This window comes from Mesocricetus auratus, unplaced genomic scaffold (genome assembly GCF_017639785.1).
Source record: "Mesocricetus auratus isolate SY011 unplaced genomic scaffold, BCM_Maur_2.0 Super-Scaffold_100010, whole genome shotgun sequence".
Taxonomy (NCBI): Eukaryota; Metazoa; Chordata; class Mammalia; order Rodentia; family Cricetidae; genus Mesocricetus; species Mesocricetus auratus.
Window position 1 is genome coordinate 65649727 of NW_024429194.1, and position 19093 is coordinate 65668819.

The 19093-nt window shown below is 38.7% G+C and overlaps 1 protein-coding gene across 5 annotated transcripts in view; it reads right to left on the minus strand.

Moving 5' to 3' along the window:
• Window positions 1-1963: 1963 nt before the first annotated feature.
• Larp4 (La ribonucleoprotein 4) overlaps window positions 1964-19093 on the minus strand; it is a 45416-nt gene continuing 28286 nt past the window's right edge. For 4 of the 5 annotated variants that reach the window (XM_040753819.1, XM_040753820.1, XM_040753822.1 and 1 more), the window contains exons 10-16: window positions 18751-18854; window positions 16497-16709; window positions 15421-15469; window positions 10157-10318; window positions 8894-9018; window positions 7682-7850; window positions 1964-6533 (exon numbers count right to left, since the gene is read on the minus strand). In XM_040753819.1, the coding sequence (XP_040609753.1) occupies window positions 6195-6533; window positions 7682-7850; window positions 8894-9018; window positions 10157-10318; window positions 15421-15469; window positions 16497-16709; window positions 18751-18854 (1161 nt within the window). In that variant the 3' untranslated portion in view covers window positions 1964-6194. Of the gene's footprint in view, window positions 6534-7681; window positions 7851-8893; window positions 9019-10156; window positions 10319-15420; window positions 15470-16492; window positions 16710-18750; window positions 18855-19093 lie in introns of those variants that run through there. The other variant, XM_040753823.1, reaches the window with a different exon arrangement.

The following is a 19093-nucleotide window of genomic DNA, read 5'->3' on the forward strand; positions in this document are numbered from 1 at the left end:
ATTTAATTACATTTATTAGTCATGGTAGGTAAAGGTGCTTGGTATCAAATCAGGTGACATTCAATCCCTGGAATCCATATGGTAGAAAGATTCCCCTGAGCTGTCCTTTCTCTGCATGCACCATGAAAGATATACACCTCACCCTCCAAATAAATATGCACCCAAAAATTAAAGTGGAGGTATAATATTTAGGTTAATATTTTTCACTCACCAGAAGATGACAAATGTGATGTTACTAACTTGACTGCACCTACTAAAAACAACACCCACTTACAGGCTGGAGACATGGCACTGTTGGCAGAGTGCTTGTCAAAAATGCACACAGGTCATCCTGGAACCAAATATATCAAAAGTGGTGGTACATGCCTACAATCCTAGCACAATTCTAGTTAGTGGTTCTCAATCTTTCTAATGCTGGGATCCTATAAAGCAGTTCCTAATCTTGTGGTGACCCCAACCATGAAATTATCCAGTTCCTGCTTCATAATGCTAGTTGAGAACCACTGACAGTGGAGGCAGAATGATCAGAAGTTCTTTGGCTAATGAGGTTGAGGCCAGCCTGGGATACATTGTCTCAAAACAAACAATGAAATAAGAGAAAAGCATAGCAATAAATAATACAGGGTTGGAAAGGTGTCAGAGGACTGTTGGTTCAATCCCAGCACCCACAGGCAGCTCACAACCACCAGTAACTCCAGCAGGAAATCCGATACACCTTTCTCACCTATGTGAGCAGACACAGACAATAATGTTTAAAGCACTGACATAGGCTCCCAAGGTTTTGTTAGCAGTTATCATTAGGAACTTGTCATTGAGAGGATCATTTTGCTCATTGGCCCCAACTGATTTCATTAAGACCATAACTTTAACACCATTTTATTTATTTATTTATTTTGTTTTTCGAGACAGGGTTTCTCTGTATTGTTTTCGAGGCTGTCGGTCCAGCCTGGCCTCGAACTCACAGAGATTCGCCTGCCTCTGCCTCCCGAGTGCTGGGATTAAAGGCGTGCGCCACCACCGCCCGGCTTATTTTTAGCAATATAGTAGTATTCAATAGTTGATATGATCCAGCATATTAATTTGGTCACAGATGCTAAAACTTTTCTCAAAAACAACTGCCAATCCCAGATGGGAAAGGAAGAAGTAAACAAATGACTCGTTTAATTTCTCTACATTGGCCAGAGGTCCTCCTTTGTTTTTTGTTTTTTTTTTTTTTTTGGTTTTTCGAGACAGCATTTCTCTGTATTGTTTTGGAGGCTATCGGTCCAGCCCAGCCTCGAACTCACAGAGATCCACCTGCCTCTGCCTCCCGAGTGCTGGGATTAAAGGCATGCGCCACCACCGCCCGGCTCTTTGTTTGTTTTGGTACAGGGTTTGACTATGCAGCCTTGTCTGGCCTCAAGTTTAGAGATCTGGTGTCTCTCTTTCCCAAGTATTGGGATGAAAGACATGTCACCAGGCCTGGCTGTGAACTTCCCCCTTGAAACAGCCCCATTGCTGGAGAGATGGCTCAGGGGTTAAGAGCACTTGTTGCTCTTGGAGATGACTGGGAGTTTGGTTCCCAGCATCCATGTGATGGTTCTTAATTGACTGTAACTTCAGTTCCAGGGGATCCAATACTCTCCTCTGAAGTCAGTGGGCACCCGGCACCTACGTGGTGTACATGCACACAAGAAAGCAAAAACACCCACTCACATAAAATTAAGTAAGTAAAACAATGCCTAAATCCTTCAACTGCACATCACCCTGTCATTTTGTAGCTGACACAAGAAGTAAATGGAAAATCCCAGAATCCTAAAGCTGAATTACTGGCTCTTTTATTGTTTTACAAATAAAATGCCCCCCCAACACACAAGAGAGTTTCTGCTCTATTTCTAATGGCAAAACTAGAGTGGGCAGAATATAATTATTAAGAAACACAACAGCATAGATACACACCACCTGGAGAAAAGGAAACCAGTCCTGCTTTTTGATAATTTTATTTTCTTCTAATTTTGTAATTTTAATTTCCCATAGCACCTTGGCAATGTTTAAAACAAATACAAATACAAAGATGTTCATTTTAACAGTTTATGCATGAGTATGTGCCACACCATTGTGGGGGTAGTTCTGACAACAGGGACAAATCTAGGCTACGGACAAAAAAGAAACCAGGTAACTGGTTCTGACACCCCACTCCCCCAACATTTAAGATACGTCACTCAAGGGACACCTGAATCATCTGAAAAAAAAAAACAATAAACATCGATGTGGATGTTTCTTTATATACTAATCAGGGTTCTGTGCTACAGAACTGACAATAGAGTACTTGGCCCATAGCTCACAGACTTCTGAGCCGTACCTTTAGGACTGCCTAGTAAAACATAACAAATTGTTAGTTAAAAAATAAACATTAAGCTATTTAGTAATCAGGCCACTTTTAAAAGAGAATTCAAAATGTCCTCATTCAGCTAATAAAAAAATGAAATATCCATGCCATCTTCTTCAAAGTCCAGACTAGCTACTTAGTATATGCCAAAGAGTCTAAAGTTAGATTAATACCCACCAAATTGTAAGGAAATATAAAAAATTAGAAAAAATCCATCATATATTATTATTTATATATATTTACGTATTTAAAAAATCCTCAAAAGGAATATACTGTTTGATTTTTAATCTTTTCCATAAAAGCCAGAATTGATACTCTTAAAATATGGTTAATATATATTGCCAACACAAACATCAGGAACTGAATGCCAGTGCTGTTCAACTGTGTCAAAGTAAAACCAGCTAACATTTACGCCAAGAGACTGATATTAAGGCCATACATAACTAACAAAACTAGAGAAAGTGCTCCTAACTCTTAAATAATATTTCCTTGTTCTCTTTACCCTAAGTGAAAGATACTAACTTAATTCCACCCCTAAGTCTTTACAAAGCAAATCGGGTTACTTAAAAAGAAAAAGGAATGTGAAATAATATTGAAGCTATCTTAACTTTAGGAACTAAAAATAAATTAAAAATCTGCATATCATTTGATTATATGCAAAATATGCAGGTAAAACAACAACAAACCCCTCATCATTGAAAGGTCTCATCTGTCTCCAAAATAGTTGGGTAAAAATTTAGATAGATATCTCTTTTAAATGCCATTGACTATATTTGGCAAAATTGAGATTGCTCAGATTAGAGACAAACATTTGATATCATCAAGACAGAAGATGAGAAGGTTCTGCAATGCGCCTTTGCGTACCTTCTCTATGAAGCAGAAAGTGATAAACCGTTGACTTTTGCTCTTTTCATGCAAGAAGAACCATGATATACTATTGTAGTATACATTCAGTATCACTTTATCTACTTTTGGCCTTCAATAATGCAAGGAAATGTTAAGCCATAGGGCGAAGAGAAAACTTTGATATTTAAATTTCTCATCTAAAGAACCAATAAATATCTGAAACACAATGAATACCAACCCAACTGGCTTGAATAGAAATGATGGGCAAAAGCCAGTTTCACACAAATCACAGGCATCATTTACACACAAAACCTCAATCTGCTGCAAGAAAATAACTGCCAAATACACACTGTGAATATATATATATTACACATTCTTTCATTACCCCCCAACCCCGCACACAACCCCATCAAATGCGAGTTGTTTAGGAGTACTGAGGAAAATTAAAAATCCTATGCCTTAAAAAATTTCTACACTCAGTATTTGGAGGAAAAAAAGAAAAAAAACACCAAGACTACTTTTTTTTTTTAAGGGAAAATTTTGTTAAATTTCAATGAACCTTTAGAAGTTGGGGGTACAGCTCAGTGCTGAATACTTACGGGGCCTATGCAAGGTCCTGGGTTCAAGGGCAAAACTATCAACCTGTAGCATTTCAGAAGTTAATGGACTACCAGTAAATCACACAAGCTTATAAGAAATTGGAAACTACATCTGTGACATATTTAAATAAACAAAATTTTTTTCATTTTAAGTGCAAAAATAAAATTTATCATCTTTACCAAGTGATTTTTGCAAAAATGTTTATTCTATTAATCCACTGCATTCATAGGGTGTTAACACTTTAAATGTTTATCATTTCTAAGTAAATGAGAATAAACACTTTATTATAGATGTAGCTAATGATCATTAATACTTTTTAATGGATATAAAGTTCTCCCAAATTTTAGTACAGGTAGTTTTATTGTATGTTTCATCTAGTAGATGATTAAAAAAATAGTATGTAGAACTAATCATTTCCAACTGAGCAAATATACCATGTTATCAACCCACCAAACCAAAAGCACTTGCCAAGTGGAATAAATTACAAAGAAATAATAATTCTGGGTTACACGAATCGTGCAGTGTTTTCAAAGCTCTTAAGAATTACCCACTAACACAAATCTCTGACACTTAAGAGCTGGAATATCAGTTTCACAGTAATGTAATTTTAACTTCCATTTACATTCATTTTAAATATATTACTACGATGTTTATGTCACAATGGTGCTTTCCAGTGTCCACAATTTACAGTTTCAATTTGTACATACGTAACTCACTAATGTAAGGGACAGTTCTTACTACTGTTAACTATCCCTAAGCAGAAAAATAAGCCACCACCCTACATACAACTATAAAAATGGTATGACTTCAAATAGATTAATGCAACATGGTTTTTCTTTTTTGAGCTGTTTTCTAAATACCAGTATGTAAACTTGCCTATTTAATATATGACAGCTATAATTTTACTCACTGAGAAATTATGCATTTATTTTCCTCAACCATTTTTCTCACTTTATCTCAAAAATTTCTTGACTTGCTGTTTTTAGTCAGTGAATCGCAAACTGTATTTCTTGATGGGGAGGGGAAAAGATGACAAGCACTGTAAAAAAAAAAAAAAAAGAAGCCTCCCCAATTTAATTCTTAAATTTTTTTCTTTTATATCATTTTAAAAAGTCAGTTACATTGCTTCATCTTTCTTCTTTTGAGACAGGGTCTCTCATTAGGTAGTTCTGGATGGACTGTATCTCATGTAAACCAGGCGGGCCTAGAACATAGATCCACCTGCCTTTGCCTCTGAAGCTGGGATGAAGATGTGTGTGCCACCACATCTAGAAGCAGTTTTCATTTTTAACACCAATACAAATAAATTAATGGCAGGCCAGTACCATCCTGGGATCTAAAATTCTAATTTCTTTGATAGAATAAAATTTTTCAATAATCCATTATAATGTTTATGTTAGATATATGATTTGATTAAATTGGTCAAAGTAGTGAGAAACCACAATCCAGGAAATGGTTGGTTATTTTGCTTCTGGGGGTGAAGTGTCAAAGAACAGAGACTAACAAACAAGTAAAAAAAATTGTCTCCTATTTTAAAGAGGATTTAAAAAAAAAAAGTCACAGGGCAGTTTGAACCTCTGAAATCTATTTGACCTATGCAGTACTCAGGTCTAGAACAGAATTTCTCATTTCTTTTGAATCATCTCTATCCTTTTCTTGAATATCAGAGTGATTGGTAGTCACAGCTTCTCACACAATCAGAGCTTAGTAGCTAGCTAGCTCAGTATAATACAATATTAGTAATGTCAAAAAACAAACTAAATTCCAAACTACAAAAAGATCTACTCAAGTATTACATTCAGTTTTCAAATCATTTACTAACATGACAACAGATTTGGCTTCAATCACTTTGCACACACTCACACCCAGAACAGACACCCAGCCACTGACCTGCTCTGCAACACAAGGCTATTTGTCAGAGATGGCATTCTTCAAGCCAAACTTTAAATAGATTAAAAAAAGTAATTTCTAATTTTTACAGAAATGTTTCTTCAAAAAATATTCTCTCTCACTCCCTCATCTCCTATACTGAAGGATGTATAATGTTTTTTGTTTTCTCTCCCAAGCTAAATCTGAACCCTCAAAATTGATTCCAGGCAGAAATTCCTGCAAATTAAAAATCAAAAACAAAAATAGAAAAATTATATTTATATATATGTGTATATATATATTTATATATATTTATACTGATTGGAATCCTCCAGCATTTGAAAATGACTTAGAGATGAATTTTGGGCTCCTCTTAAAATTCCAAAATCCATAATATTTAAGGACATACTTCCCATCTTTCCTGGCTACTTCCTCCCTCCAAAACAGTTCAACATAGGCTCAAGTTTAGTGGGAAGAGAGAAGTTTCTGAGTAGTTTTGTTGTGTTTTGCTTTACTTTGGTGATTTGGGTGGCACAAACTGCTCTTTCCCATTGCGCCGAGTCACTCCCTGAGGTGTAGCCCTATGGCTAAACTGGCGTCTCTGTTCCCTGATTTTTCCAGCTGCTCCCCGGGGAATGTTATTGCCTCGGAAGCCAGAATGATCCTTACTAGCCCTTGTTTCTGGTTTCTCATGTGTTTTTTCAACAGGCTTCTCAGGCGCTCCATTCTCTTCATTTCTGGTGGGAGATACGACATTGGATCGCAGTTCCCGTAGCGGCTGTACAAGAACTGGAGATGGCTCTTTAGGAGGTTTCTGACACACTTCAGCATAACTTAACTTTCGAGGTTCCTTTAGAAAAAAAACAAAAACAAACAAAACAATTATTGTGTATATTTCACTGAATAAGTATTAGCTTTAACCAGAAAGACAGTAATAAATTTTTGTTTGGAAAGGAAAGTATGTACTCTCATAGTATTCTATAATATATAGTTAATACCTTTGGAATTTCTCTAAATTTGTTTACTTAAGTTAAAAATTATTATTATCAGTAGTAGTAGTTTTTTTCAAGATAGGGTTTCTATGTGTAACAGTCCTGGCTGTTCTGGAACTCAGCTTTGTAGACCAGGCTGGTATCAAACTCAAAGATCCTACTACATTTGTCTTCTGAGTGCTGGAATTAAAGGTATGTGCCACCACTGCTGGGCCATTATTACTATTGTTTATTTATTTGCTGGGCCATTGTTATTATTATTTATTTATTATTATTGTGTGTGTGGAGTTCAGAGGACAATTTGTATGAGTTAGTTCTCTCTTTGCCACCATTTGCACTCCAAGGTTCATCAAATTCAGATTGCCAGGCCAGGCAGTGGTAGTGTATGCCTTTGATGCCAGCACTCTGGAGGCGGATCTCTGAGAATTTGAAGCCAGCCTGGTCTACAGAGTGAGTTCAAAGTCAGCCAATGTTATAGAGAAACTTGGCAAACAAAGCAAAGCAAAATCAGGTCATCAAACTTTGGTGACAAGTGCCTTTACCAGCTGAACCATCTCACTAACCCATTTACTTATTTATAATAACTGTATGTTTATGATATGTATATACATGTCATAGCATGTGTGTGATCAGAAGAACAGACTTTGAGAGTTGGATCTTTCTTCTACTGTGGGTTTTGGGATCAAATCAGATCTACGGGATCCCAGGGTAATATTACATCCTCAGAGCCATCTTGAAGACCATGCTTGCCCAGCCAGGTGTTTGAAACTCTTTTAAATTACATTTACTCTGTGTCGTGTGTGCCATGGTGGGTTTAGGATGGTCAAAGGACAATTACAACTTCTGGGAGGTTGGTTATCTTCTTCTACACCAAGTGAGTTCCAGATGTTAAGTCCAGGACAACATGGCATCAGGTACATTTACTCACTAAGCTATCTTGCTAGATCTGAGAAATTAGTTTTATCATCTACTCTATTTTTTTCCTCATAAAAACTCTTCAAATTACCTGTAGACTCACAGTTGTGGGTGTGTTTACATTATTATTGAAAGGTGAAGCAGTATCTGCCCTTGATGCCTTTGCAGTAGCTGGAGAAGAAACTGGTACAGTCATCTGGTTGATAACATCCTTTGGAAGTGAGGAATCCTCCATTTGATCTTTCTCTTGCTGAGTTGTGCTGAAAAAAAAAAAAAAAAAAAGAAAAAGAAGAAAAGAAAAACAGAAAAAGGTTAGTTTAGCAGATTGACAGTGGGTAGTCAGTTTCTTTAATAGGCCCTGGCAGGGTATCCAAACTCCAGTAATAGTCCTACTCCACACCCATGAGCAGCAGTACTAGACACAGTAGGTTATAAAAAAAGAGTTGAGAAGCTGAAAAATGGGAGGGGGATGATCAAAATGCCTGAGACCCTCAAAGAATATAAAATATATTTAAAAAGAAGTACCCATTTTTTGTTTTATATAAATTTTTAATTATTTATATTTGGTTTTCTGAGACAGGCTCTTCACTATGTAGTAGGATCTTGGAACGCCTATGTAGACAGGCTAGCCTTGAACTCAGAAACCTACCTGAGTCCACCTTCCAAATTTTGGGATTAAAGGTGTGTGCTACCACATCTAGTTTATTCAAATGTATTTAATTCTTAAAATTTATTTTATGTGTGTGTGTGTTTTGCCTGCATGTATGTTTTGTACCATGTGTGCCTGATGCCCACAGAGGTCAGAAGAGGACATCAGATCCTCTTTGGAGTAGAGTTATAGATGAATGTGTGCTGTAAATTGAACTCCAGTCCTCTGAAAGATCAAGTGTTCTTAACTGCTGAGCAAGCTCTCTAGGCAAGGACTTTTTTTTTTAAATTATGTGGATGTTTGTGTGTGTTTATATGTACACAAAGAGTACAGGTGCCCTCAGAATCCAAAAGAGGTTATTGAATTTCCTGAAGTTGGAGTTGTAGACAACTGTGGATTGCTTGACATAGGTGCTTGAAAACCAAACTTGGGTCTTCTGCAAGAAAAGTAAATGTTCTAACTCCTGAGCCATCTCACTAACTTCAGCCCCAACCCCTTGAGATGGGGGTCTCCATATGTAGTCAAGGCTGGACTTAAACTTGTAGTCCTCTTTTCTCAGTATCACAAGGGCTGAGATTACAATTATACACTACCATTTTAAGAGAAAGTTGCTTAATTTTGAAGTTCTCTTATTATGACAAAGAAGAAACAAACCTTAATGCAGGAAGCTCAGCTGTGCACGAAGGACTGGGACTTAAGCTGAGCTGCTGGGCAGAAGCACAGTCTGTCTGTTCATCCTCTGCAGGAACTGGGCAACTAACTCTCACATCTTCATTGTCCTGAAAGTTGAAGGAAGAGAGCTTGAAATTACATTTGGACATTTTAATAAAAAAAAGATAAACAACTGAAAGTATGCCCAATTATCATTCCACCAGAAATGAGACTGCTTCATACTGTAATAAAGACGCACAGTCAGGAATCAGGTGGTGATGGCACACACCTTCAATCCCAGCACTCAGAAGGCAGAGGCAGGAGAATCTTGGTGAGTTTGAGGCCAGCCCAGTCTACAAATGGAGTTCCAGGACAGTCAGGGCTGTTACACACACAAAAAAAAACTGTCTCAAAAACAAAACAAAACAAAAACTAGCAGTTAAATATTAACAGTTATCATATGACCTTTCAATCAATTTTACTCGTGCCACCCAAAAGTAATTTTAAAAAGAGGGTAGGGTAGGGGCAGTGGTAGCTTTAGTGTCAGTCCTTGAGAGGCAGAAGCATGCAGATCTCTGTGAGTTCAAGACCAGCCTGGTCTATAAAAGCTAGTTCCAGGACAGGCTCCAAAGCTACACGGAGAAACCCTGTCTCAAAAAAGAAACAAAAAAGAAAAACAAAAAATGGGACTGGAGGTTAAGAGGTTAAGAGCACTGGCTGCTCTTCCACAGGTCCTGATAACACCACATAAAATAAATAATAAATAAAATCTTTTAACAGAAAATGGGCCCAAATAAAGTGTATCCAGGCATTCTGCCCACAACTAGACTGCAGGAAATCTCATACAAACAATCATCATAGCATTATTTACATGATCTAAGCAAGGGAAACAACCCAATGCCCATCCAGTGGCAAATGTATAAACATAACCAAGTATGATTCAAAGAACATACCTTGAGGACACATTGCTCAATAAATAAACCATATCATAGAAAAATAAACACTGCATGACTTCATTTGAGGAGTCAACTCATAATGACAGAAAGCAAAGGGCTGATTACAAGCGGGAAAGGGGGAAACATGATTGCAAAGATGAGTTCTGAATAGCTGAGCACAATGGCTGAGTCTAATCTCCAAACATCTGAGAGGCTACAAGGCTAATATAAGTACAATGCCAGCGTGCAAATAAGAAACTAAATAATAGCCTGATATACTTAAATATAATCCCACAAAGTGAAAGAGCAGATGGGACGCTTCAGTGTTTACCTTTTCTTTGTAGACACCTTTAACGACATCAGACATTCTATTCTCCAACACAAGTTCATCTGGCATTCTTGATGAACTTCCAGGTAAAGGAGGAAAATTTGTAGCTAGTAAGTCAAACTTGGGCGTTGACGCCTTTGTTTCAGTTGTTGAAGGCTGGGGTCTCTAAAAAACAAACCAGGAAACAGGTTATATGAGACTATTGCTTTCTACCCCTACTCCAGAGGCTGTAAGAAAAACAAGGACACAGAGTCACCTCCTTATACTTCCCTGTTCCCCATCTCAGTCTTAGTTCCTCTTCTGTTTTCTTTCCTTTTGTGTTTTGAAGTTTTCAAGATAGGATTTCTCTGTGTAGCCCTGGCTGTTCTGGAACTATGTAGACCAGACTGGCCTCAAACTCAGAGATCTACCTGCTTTGGCCTCCCAAGTGCTGGAATTAAAGTTGTGTGCCAAAACTGCAAAGTCCTAATGTTTTATTTTGAAAACTTTGCTTTATTTCTTAAAACTCCTACCCAGTGCCCACAGTTAGTTGCTTCCTAGTTTGTTATAACCTCCTCTTCTATGACAAAACTAAAGAAATATCATCTTGCTCCTACTATTACTCCTTCTATATACTCTCCAGACAGAATCCCTCCCGCTATATAACATGTTTGAAAACTTCATCTTTCCTTATAATCTATCATACTATATACATCCTCTGAGAGAATGCCCACTCTGTTGCTTTTGCTTACTATTTCCTCATTACTGAACTCACTCCAATTGCTCCCCTCCCCTGGGTTTCCTCTGTAGCCTTGGCTGTCCTGAACTTACTTCGTAGACTAGGTTGGCCCTGAAATCGGAGATCTACTTGCCTCTTCCTCCCAAGTGCTGGGATTAAAGAATGGCCTATGCCACTACTGTCCAGCCACACCAAATGTTTTTTTATGACAAAAATATTAATAGTCTCTACCCTCAAATATCACTACAGCATTTGACATGTTAACCTCCTTTAGGAGTGCCCCTGGCCCTGAGTTTGGAGCTGCATCAGTAGTCCAGGAGGGCTCATGCTTTCCTGGTCTCTTCTCTGTCACACCTTTCTCTTGGCTCTTATCTAATCTGACAATAACAATCTTCCTCTAACTACTTTAACTTTTTTTTTTTTTTTTTTTGTTTTTCGAGACAGGGTTTCTCTGTGTTGTTTTGGAGCCTGTCCTGGAACTCACTCGGTAGACCAGGCTGGTCTCGAACTCACAGTGATCCGCCTGTCTCTGCCTCCCGAGTGCTGGGATTAAAGGCGTGCGCCACCAACGCCCGGCTTACTTTAACTTTTGATGAATTACATTCTACTCTTTTCACAGTCCATCTTTCTCCTATTAGTATGTTCTTCAAGGCATCAACTACAATTTCCATGCAAGCTGGTACTAAACACTACTGTTTACTTTTTTTCCTCTCTCTCACTCCCACCCTCCCTCCTTCCCCCCAATCACCTAAAATACACAGTAAATATTTTCATTTCAGGCTTTCAGTGGATAACCAGGAATCCAGACTTCATTTCGGGTACTTGAAATACACTGCATTTTCAGTCCAAAGCTCCTATTGTGACATGTAGCATTTCACTTTTCTCTCTTCAGGGGTACCCTGTACATTCTCACCTAATTCTAGCACTTCAATCTCTACACACAAACTTGCTTCTTCACTTTTATCACATGTCACTCTGGCATAAAGACTCTTCTACTCTGCTTGCTGGACTGCAAAGTCTCTCAATTTCCTGCAAGCCAACTTTTAGCGGTCATTTCTAATGCATTATATCCCAAATCCATCCTATTTGCATTTATTTATTTATTTGTTTGTTTAATGCAGTCCAGGGTGGTCTGAAGTACCAGCTGCCTTGTTTTTTTCCTATTCAATCTTTGAACGCGCCTTGAGGATTCACAAGGATTGCTACAACTGACATGCTAAACATGTAGTCAGAGCATATGGTAGTTTAAATAGGTATGGCCCTCAAAGACTCGTGTTTGAACTGGCACTATTTATTACTGGGCGTGGTTCTGTTGGGGGAAGTACGTCACTGTGGGTGTGGGCTTTGGGGTCTCATATACTCAAGTTTTATGCTGTGTGGGACACAGTTCATTCCATTGACTGTGGATCAACATGTAGAACTCTCAGCTCCTTCTCCAGCACCATTGTCTGTCTGCCATGTGCCATGTCCCCCCAGGATGACAATGAACTAAGCCCTGAAACTGTTGAGAATGAATGTAACACGCCAAAAGACTGGCAAAAACAATGTAAATATAAAACCCAAAGATAAAATTGTCCATGGGACTGGAAAATGGAATAACCCTTAAAGAAAGCTATTTGGCAACATTTACTGAATTACATACATTTTTAAAAATTCCACTGGTAGGGATCTGTGATGGTTAGTTTTGTCTGTCTGAAGATTTGTTTTATGTGTGAATGTTTGTCTACATGCATGTCTATGAACCACATGCCTGATGCCTGTGGAACTAGGAAAAGGGTGTCCAATCCCTTGGAACTAGGTTATAGACAGTTATGAATTAACACATAGGTGCTGGGAACTAAACCCAAGCTCTCTGGATGAACAGCAAGCTCTCTTAACCACTGAACCACCTCCCCAGTCTGTTCATTTTTGGTTCTTTTTTGAGACGGGTCTCACTTTGCATCTCCAACTGTCCCAGAACTCAAGAGATCCACCAGCCTCTGCCTCTTGAGTGTTGGGATTAAAGGTGCTTTCCTTGACATAGCCTGAAAGAGAGCCTCAATGAGAATTTGACTACATCAGGTTGCTTTAAGTGATGTGGAAGGATCTACCTTAAACATGGGCAGCATTTTCTACTATTGGACAAGACAAAAGGACATGAAAGGAGTAAAACTTTTCAATTACTTGGACTGTAGCACGATAAATGAAAGACCCAGAGATATTGGGGTCCAGCTGAAGATCAGAAAAGCAAAGTGGCCAGCCAGTAGCTCTTACCTCTACCTCAGGAAAGGACTGATCCATGAACTCTCCCAAACCTTAGATTGTTACTTCTCTTCAGCATGGCTGGAGAGAATACTGAGACCAAGCCTACTGAAGACCCTGTTCCTATCTTTTATACCTCTCTAGTGCTGGGATTAAAGGTGTGTGATACCAAGTGCTGAGATCATCTTTGTATAAGCTGTTTCTCTTAGCACTGGATCAATTTCCTGTAGTGAGTATAGTCTATCTCTTAATCCTGAGTCTTGGGATTAAACATGTGTGCCACCACTGCCTGGCTTCTACGGCTTGTGGCTTACTTTGCTTTCCGAATCCTCAGGCAAGCTTTAATGAATCAGAAATAATATATCACCACACTTGGACTTCACTCTCAATGATTAGCTCATTTACCTTGCTGATGCTGCTGTATCTTCAGCTATGAGAACCAGCTTCTCTGAGCTTAAAATTTCAAGTGAAGACCAACAGCTCTCAAGCAATTCTCCAAGCTCTTAATGATAGATTTGGAATCCAGTCTCATAGACTCTACTGGATTCTTGGTCTCCCAAACAGTATTGCACAAGCAAATGGAATAGACTCCTCTTTTAATAATTCTGCCCCTCTAGAGAGCTTTGACTAGTACAGTTTTCCTTTAACTATGCCCAGACATAGATAATGACCACTACCAAGGTTATGCTTTGGATCTAAAAAGTCCCCGTTGGACCATGTACTTTAATACCTAGTTGCACTGATGGTAACATCGTGGCTGTGAGGACTGGCTGCCTGAGGTGGATCAATTGAAGGTGGACCTTTGAAGGCTACAGCCCAGCTCTACCTGGAACTTGCTATGTAGCTCAGACTGGCCGTGAAATTGTAAAGATCCACCTGCCTCTGCCTTTTGAGTCCTGGGATTAAAGGTGTGCCCTATTTTCTTTTAAAAATAATTTTCATATTATTTTGTGTATGGGTATTTTGGCTACATGTTTGTGCACCATGTGTGCTTGGTGACCATTGAAGTCAGAAGAAGGCATCAAGTTCTACAAAGAGCAGAAAGTGCTCTTAACTGCTGGGCCATCTTGACAGCTCCCAGCTCTACTTCTAGTCCTATGCCTGCGGCTTCCGGGTATGCCAAGATGTGAGGTGCCATGGTCTCCTGCTCCCTCTGCTATGGAGCCATGTCACCTTCCCTAGCTTCCCTATCATGGAGTATGCTCTGTAAAACCAGGAAGCAAAACAAACCTTTCCATCTGTAAACTGCTTCTGTCAGACATTTGGTCATGACGAAATTAAGCAAAATTAATTAATAGAGGTTATCAATGCATTATTGAGTGCTGTTTATGAGTAACAAACAGATGTAGCAAGCTTTCTTAATGTAGCAGGTCTTCTTGGATCACTAGTCCCTGCACCATGACACGAACACTTATTAATTATGAATGCTCAGCCTTATCTTATGCTTGTCTTAGGTCTTATAAGTCAATCAAACCTGTTTCTCTTCATCTACATTTTGCCTCAGGGCTTCAACCTTTCTGTATGTCCTACTTTTCCTGCTTCTTCCATGCCTGGATTGCGGCTACCTGCCTGGCTGGCCCTGGGTTGTCTCCTTCTTTTTATCCCTCCTTGAGCCAAGATTCCTCCTCCTCCTACTTATTCTTTCTTCATGCCAACACCAACTATCCCTCTACTGCCTAGCTACTGGCAGTTCAGCATTTTATTAGACCAATCAGATGCCTTAGGCAAGCAAAGCAATACATTTTTCCATAAATTAAAAAAAATAGCATCATAAACAAATGTGAACACATCTTTACATAGCCTAAGTAATATTCTACAACAGACAGGAACTGGGCATGGCATCGTATACCTATAATTCTAGTATTTGGGAGGGTGAAGCAGTGGGATTGAGTTTGAAGTCATTATGGGCTATACAGTGAGACAAAGATCATAACAGTAATGTTAATAAACCTTCAAACTTAATTACCTTCCTTATTCCTTTCAAAGACAGAGTCTCACTTTGTATCCCTGGCTGGCCTAGAATTTACTATGTAGACCAGGCTGGTATGAACTACCTGCACTGGGAGCTGGAATTAAAGGCAAGCACCATGCCTAAACCAAATCTATTTTTAAACAACTTGAATATGCTACATCAAATATTAGCAATATAACCTCAAATATCTAACTAGGCACTAGAGGATGAATATATAAATGGCTTTCAGGTCAATATCAGGCTGAATTATTTTTTGTTTAAATAATCAACAAGCCAGAAAGGAAAGACAGAACAAAAGAAAAAATACTTCTAAAGGTAAAAGGTGAAAATACTTACTGCAATCCTGTCATCTTCTCTTCGTCTTCGACCTCTGAAAAGAGTTCTCCTTTTAACAAAAAGGAAGAATACATATAAAAATTTGAAATACATATATTTATTTCCTCTCAAATAGTTAAAATTTCAAAATAGGTGCTAATCCTCCATTATTATTAAGTAATTAACTTCTTTTGAAAAGATCTTGAGCTAATCGACAAAACATTTCATCAACTACCTCTACCACAAAGCTGGACCCATTCAATTAAGTAACACATTTTCCACATCAGAAGCATTTTAAAAATTTTATTTATTTATTATGTCAGAAGGCACCAAAAATCTCATTACAGATGGTTGTGAGCCCCCATGTGGTTGCTGGGAATAACTCAGGACCTCTGGAAGAGCAGTCAGTGCTCTTAACTTCTGAGTCATCTCTCCAGCCCCCTTCAAAAGAAGCATTTTAATGTCAAATTTAGCATAGAAGACAAAATAGAACTCCACTCTGAGAGTTGAGAAGTAAGAAGAAATTGAAACTAGAAGGCAGGGCCAGTCACCTTTAATCTCAACCCTTTTAGAAAGCAGAGGCAGGCCGGGCGTTGGTGGCGCATGCCTTTAATCCCAGCACTTGGGAGGCAGAGGCAGGTGGATCTCTGTGAGTTCGAGGCCAGCCTGGTCTACAAGAGCTAGTTCCAGGACAGCCTCCAAAGCCACAGAGAAACCCTGTCTCGAAAAACCAAAAAAGAAAGCAGAGGCAGGTCACTCTCTCAGAGTTTTGTGGCCAGTTTAGTTTCTATGTGGCAAGTTACAGGCGAGGAATAGGCTAACCCCCCCCCCCCGCCACCCAAAAAACCCTGATTTAAAGGTAAAGGTGCAGCTCAGTGATTAACTAAGATGTCTGAGAACATCTGTTCAAATTCCTAGCACTGCCAAACCCCCATCTCAAACTAAAACTAAACCTTCCCAAGTTCTATTAACCTATGAGAATGATGAATTCATTTCAAGTAATCATATACCAATAATTAAAGCAAAAACCACCAGATGTTTCCAACATGAAAGATGAGCGTGTTACAATTAAATAATTTTCATATACATTTCCTTACCTGCCTCTACCAAAGTCCCCATTCTGATCCATCTGTAAAATGGGAGCCTCCTTCGGAAGGTAAGTTTGTTCTTGATTCCCTGTTACCGTAGGGTTATGACGTTCAGAGAGAAAGTTCCTTGAACTAGATCTACTCAATGGTCCATCCCCCAATGACACAGAGCCCTCTGTTGAGTGTTCTGAACCACTGGATGACCTAAAATGAGGCTTCACACTAAAAAACAAAGAAACAAACAAACAAAAACAAATAAATACACACACACAGGATAAATCAAGAAATTGTTACACATCTTATGGGATATTTTTAAGTAAAGGCAAAAGAATTTTTACATCATATGATGTCTTTGACAAAATTTGGGGAAAAAATCTGAAGTTTTAGATGAAACTACTTTTACCTTCAACATTGAAAACAGTAAATACCAAGCCTGGTGGTGCCCACCTTTAATCCCAGCAGTAAGAGAGAGGTAGGAGGGGCTTCATAATTTGTGAGGCCAGCCTAGTCTACACAGGAAAGAAATTCACGACAGCCAGAGTTACAATAGAGAAATCGTCTCAAACAACAGCAACAGAGCCATAGTTAGGATTTTCCCAGCACTCCAGAGGCTAACACAAGAGTTTGGGACCAGCCTGGTCTTAAACAAAGAAACGAAATGCCTTGAACTTATGGGTAAGGAAAAGAATGGTTTAGGGTGATGCCTGAGTCCTCGTTACTGATGTGAATGCATAAAGGGTGTCTTGCCTGCTGAGGGAGGTGCCTGGGTGTAGGGATCTGCCTGACCCTTCCATAGGACTAAAAAACCCAGAAGGAAAACACAAAACATCCTCCTAAAAGTAGCTGGAATTGTAGGAGTGTGTGTTATTTGGTAATTATCAAAACACTAAAACCTTGATTATCTTCACTAAAAAAATCTCATCCAAGTATAATACACGGTATCTCTAAAATTTTATCTATTGCTCATTAATATGTATAAGTAAGTGTTTTGTTACATATGTCTGCACTGTGTGCATACCTGGTACCTGTGGAGGCTAGAAGTGGGCATTGGATCCTTTGCATTGGAATTACAAACAGTTGTGAGATACCATATGGGTGCTGGGAATTGAACTCAGGTCCTCTGCAAGGGCAGCAGGTGCTCTTGTCTTAATTATTAACCCATTTCTATTAATCTAAGTATTTCCATGTGGTCTTATTTTACTGGAGAATGGTCCGGGCCTGTTACTCCTTCTGCTACATGGCGTTTGTATCCCGAGCCTTTCTGCCTACCTTTCCACCTTTCCCAGAATTCTCCTCATCTCCTAGTCCCACTTATCTTTCTGCCTCTAATGACTATTGACCAGTGTTTTATTCATCAACCAATAGAGAAACATATATACAGAAGGACATCCCCTATCATAGTACCTCTAGGACTGTTTAAAAATTCAGTACCCAGAACTCATATTAACGAATAAACTGGGAATCAGTAGTGATGACATAACCTTTAATCCCAGCACTAGGGAGACAGCAGCAGACTGCCTCTGAGAGTTTGAGGCCAGCCTGGTATACAGAGAGAGTTCCAGGACAGGCTCCAAAACAATACAGAGAAACCCTATCTGGAAAAACAAATATATAAACATAACAAAATAGGCTGGGGATGGGGAGCTGGCTCAGTGGTTTAGAGAATTAACTGTAATTCTAGAGGACCAAAGTTCAATTCCCAGAGTCCACACAGTGTTTCCCAACCATCTGTAACTATAGTTCCAGGGGCCAAAACGGCTTCCTCTGGGTTACTAGGGCAACAGAAATGAATGTGGTATACATGTAGATAACTTAATAATAAATTCAAATGATGAGGGTTGTCTTTCTGTATGCTGAGAATGAATATATGCTTCTCTTATTGGTTGTTGAATAAACAATGGACAGGCAGGATGTAGCCAGGCAGAAGTATAGGTGGGGCTACCAAACTAGGAGAAGGCTGGGAAAAGGAATGCAGAGTTGAGTTGGGTGTTAGGGAGGTGGCATACACATGCCATGTAGCTGCTGAGGGAGCAAGAGGTCCAGGAATCACTGGTAAGCCAAGACAACATGGAGATAAACACATTAAGATGTGTGAAATCCTCAAGCATTCTGGCTTGAAGAATTTTAGACTGAACAATTCACAAACTTCTTATAAAAATAAACAAAAGCACTTACATTGAGTCTCCCAACAAGAATATGGTAATTCCTCAGGAATTATTGGGAATTGTTTAAAATAAATTTCAGGTATTATCTTTAATCTTACCGATTTTTTTGGAATGGTCGGCCAATATTCATAGCAGCAGTATTTGTTTTGTAAGATCCCGGTGAAGTAAAACCATTCACAAAACTACCATTGGGAAAAGGAGCCTAAAATAAAACATAAAAATTTAGTTGTAAGAACATACTACTGCAGAGAAGGTTTTTAAATCAGGGTCTTCAGTAAGTCAAAAAGAATAGAAAACTCCGTAGTTACTCATTTCTGCAATGCTCCCACCACACAGCATTTTATTATGAATAACACATTACTAATTCATTCCATAGAAACTGTTCTTTCATGACAAAACTTTACAACACTAGAATCATTTAAAAATCACAAAGGAGCCTGA